Source organism: Merops nubicus, unplaced genomic scaffold (genome assembly GCF_000691845.1).
Source record: "Merops nubicus isolate BGI_N331 unplaced genomic scaffold, ASM69184v1 scaffold29092, whole genome shotgun sequence".
NCBI lineage: Eukaryota > Metazoa > Chordata > Aves > Coraciiformes > Meropidae > Merops > Merops nubicus.
Genome location: NW_008592036.1, coordinates 15 through 3,295, shown reverse-complemented (window position 1 = coordinate 3,295; position 3,281 = coordinate 15). Strand labels below are relative to the sequence as shown.

General features: G+C 56.6%; 1 protein-coding gene across 1 annotated transcript in view; it reads right to left on the bottom strand.

Moving 5' to 3' along the window:
- STARD3 (StAR-related lipid transfer (START) domain containing 3) overlaps nt 1-2,814 on the bottom strand; it is a 3,750-nt gene extending 936 nt beyond the window's left edge. Inside the window, exons 1-3 of the mRNA XM_008935037.1 lie at nt 2,726-2,814; nt 1,303-1,365; nt 136-231 (exon numbers count right to left, since the gene is read on the bottom strand). Coding sequence (XP_008933285.1) covers nt 136-231; nt 1,303-1,365; nt 2,726-2,785 — 219 coding nt within the window. The 5' untranslated portion in view covers nt 2,786-2,814. The remainder of the gene's footprint in view (nt 1-135; nt 232-1,302; nt 1,366-2,725) is intronic.
- Nucleotides 2,815-3,281: the final 467 nt, after the last annotated feature.

The following is a 3,281-nucleotide window of genomic DNA, read 5'->3' as shown; positions in this document are numbered from 1 at the left end:
GGCGGCGGGCGCCCTCGGATTTACCCCCTCAGCGCCTCGGCCCCCGGCCCCGGCAGCCGCCCTTGGATGGGGAAGCTCCAGCTCTCCGCTCCAAGGAGCTCCTGTGATTAAGCCATCTTTGTCCAGCACGCTCACCTGGCAAGCTGCCACTGTTCTGTTCCACAGGATCATCTTCTCGGGCTGGAGAATAACCTCCTGGTAAACTGTTTCGGCGGAGCACTGCAGGAAAGCCTGAGGGCAGAGCCGGAGGAGTCAGTCTGTCCCCCAGGCCACTTTGGGGAGGTGATTTTTAAGGAACACGGGGCACTTCACATCACAAAGAACAACTGGGATGACTAGGGAGGAGGGGTGAGGCTGGTCTGGGGCTCGAGCTCCCACAAAGCCAAGGCTGTCCCCTCTTCCAATCCCATCTCCATGGGCCTGGAGGGCACACGTGGGGTCGGAGAGGATGGAGCAGACCTCAGGTTTCTACTGCCTGCCAAGGTCTGTGCTGGTGTAAGAGGGCAAGTGTCTGTCTGTCTGTCACACGGTGAGACAGACAAACCCTGGGGCTGACCCAGGCTGGCCCCTCTCCCACCTTCACCCTGCTTCCTCAGCAGTTCTGCTGCGTGCGTGGTTGCTCTGGGGAGCTGCTGAAAAGCTCTTTCGAGCCCCAGCAGAGGCTACTTTCATTTCTCCACCTCTCCCTGGGACAGGGGATCTTTGGAGGCAAACGGTTAATGCAGTACAGTGGGACCATCCAGCTTTTCCTTGAACAGGGAGCTGCTCCATCGGCAGGCTCTGCCACTCCAGCAAGGCAACATATGCACTGGAACAAAGAAAAGCCACCGCAGCACCGAGGCTTCATTAGAGCGTGGTTTAGAGCCAAGCCACTCCAGAGAGAGGGCACAGAGCAAGGCACCTCCGAGCAGCTCTCCTCCATGCCAGGCAGCACCAGACGCACACTCAGCCCTGGTCTTGCTGGCAATTAGTTCCAATTAGCCTCCTTGGTCAGATTAGTCCTAGATGCTGGGGTTGGAAGCGAGTCTCGCAGTCACCTGCTCCCACTTCTACCAGCAGCAGAGACTGAGGCTCGGCATATTTGCTGGGGAGTTTGTCTGCCAGCCAAGGGGTTTTCCTGGAGAGATTCCCTAGAGCGTGCGGTGCAGTTCATCTGTCTTGAGCAAAGAGGGTGTGCTCTGCAGCCTGGCCCGTGCTGCAGGGCCAGGAGGGAGTGTGAAAGCTGAGCCGTGGCTCCAAGCAGGGCAGTTGCTCTTTGCCTGGACCACAGGGACGAAGGAAGTGATCCAGGGAGGGTCTTACCTTTAAAATAAAGGTCTTGCCGTGGAAAGGTATTTCAAAAGTGTAAACAACATCACCAAAGTCCTGTGTGAGCAATCAGAAAGCAGTGTTGACGTTAGCACAACAAACCACTCCTGGCTGGGGTAAAGTCTGTGGCTGCAGGGGCCACCCCCTCCCGTGGGGCTCTGAAGGACCCTCCCCAGCCCTCAGACATCCCCTGTCCCCTCACACACCGGGCAGCACCCTTGGCACTGAGCACGTTTCAGAGGCACATGCCTGAATTTCCATAAACAAAACAATATCCAGAGCAGCAGCAGGGATGAGACAGAAAAAGAACCCACCCCATGCCAGGCTGCAAACTCACGTCAAGGTCAAATTCTCTTTGCTACCAACACGGGGGCAGGAGAAAGGGGTGAGTTTGCCAACACTGCTGTTGTTACCTACATCTGAGAAGAGACTCCCCAGAGGGGTTAGGGATGGACAGATGATAACCTTTCATCATTAGTCCTGTGTTAAACTCTGATTAGTCTATTTAAATCCATCCCCCTTTGGATAAAGAAAACAATCTGCCCAGCTAGTTTGGCATCAGACAATGGATCACTTGACAGGGGAATTTGAAACACCAGATGAGACTGCAGTTTGTAGGACTCACACCCTGACCATGCTGCGAGTCCACAAGCAGAGAGGAAGTTTGGGTTTTGGGAGCAGAGATGCTGTCCTTTCCCCTCCAGCCTTCAGAAAGGAGCTCGAGGGACCCTGGAAAACTACTGTAAGAGCCCAGGGAATGAAGCAGGGCAGGGGCAGAGCTGGGATCACTTTGCTCTGTGCACCTCCACGCTGCCCAAAGCCAGAGCTGCAACTCTCAGACCCCTTTGGCAAAGCCACAGCAGAAAGATGTCAGGCAGAGACATCCCCCATTTACACTCTGGCACCCACAAGGTCCCTGTCCTGGGGAGGGGGGGACACAAACAGCTTTGGGGGTGGGAGGACACCCTGTGCCCCACATTATCCTGCTCCCACAGGCCAAGAAAGGTTTGGCTTGGTGTGCCCAGGATGCTCAAAGGCACCTTGTTGTGGAGCAGGGGTCAAAGCTGAGGCACCCACTGTGGGGCCAGCATTCCTCTACTGCTCCCCAACACCAGCAGCCACAATTTCATGTCCCAACGCCTACCAAAGGTGAGCTGCCCACCCCTGCCCACCTGCCATCCAGAGGGAGGAGTGCTGGGCTCCCTCCTGTCAAACGGGAAGGCAATTAAACGTCTAATTAAATAAGAGGGGATTTTACATTGAACTGAACTGGAATAGATTCCTAATTCAATCAGGTAATTGTAACGCTTGTTAATTTTTCATGTCGCAAGGAGGTTTCAAAAGCCTCATTTGTCCTCCCATTTTTGCTAAGCCATCCGTGGTCTCTGCTGCCAGCTGGGGTGGGGGGGACACTTGCATTGTTTTTCTCAAACTTCCAGTTCTCCTCCTGGGCAAGGATTTGGTCCACGACCTCCATGGCGTCTTTGCCTTGTCGGATGTACTCCTTCTCCTAGGAGAGAGGGGAAGCAGCTCAGGGGCTGGCTCTGCAGCAGGCCTGAAGCGTGTGTGCGAGGCTCACGGCCACCCTCCCAGCCTGGCAGGGGGGAAGGGGCTACCTCCCATCACCACAGCACAGAAATCTCTTAATTTGGGTCGCAGAGGCCTCATTCTGGAGCTCAAGTCACACTCCCTGCCCTGGCTCGTGTCCACGCACCAGCTGCGGCCACCAGCGAGCCCCCCGCCCTGGCAGGAGGGGTTCCAGCAGGGAAAGGGCTGGGGGATGAGCAGAGATCCCTTCCCTGGACGTGCCAGAGCTGGGGCTGAGGGCAGCAGAACCACTTGGAAAAGAGCCCGAGGTGCCCAGCCAGGTCTGGGCAGAGGGGCTGCCCTGTGGGGCATGGCTCAGTGGGGTGATGCCCACCCAGAGCGGGCACCAAGGAGGGATGGGGAGAAGGGGACAGGAGCAGAGCCAG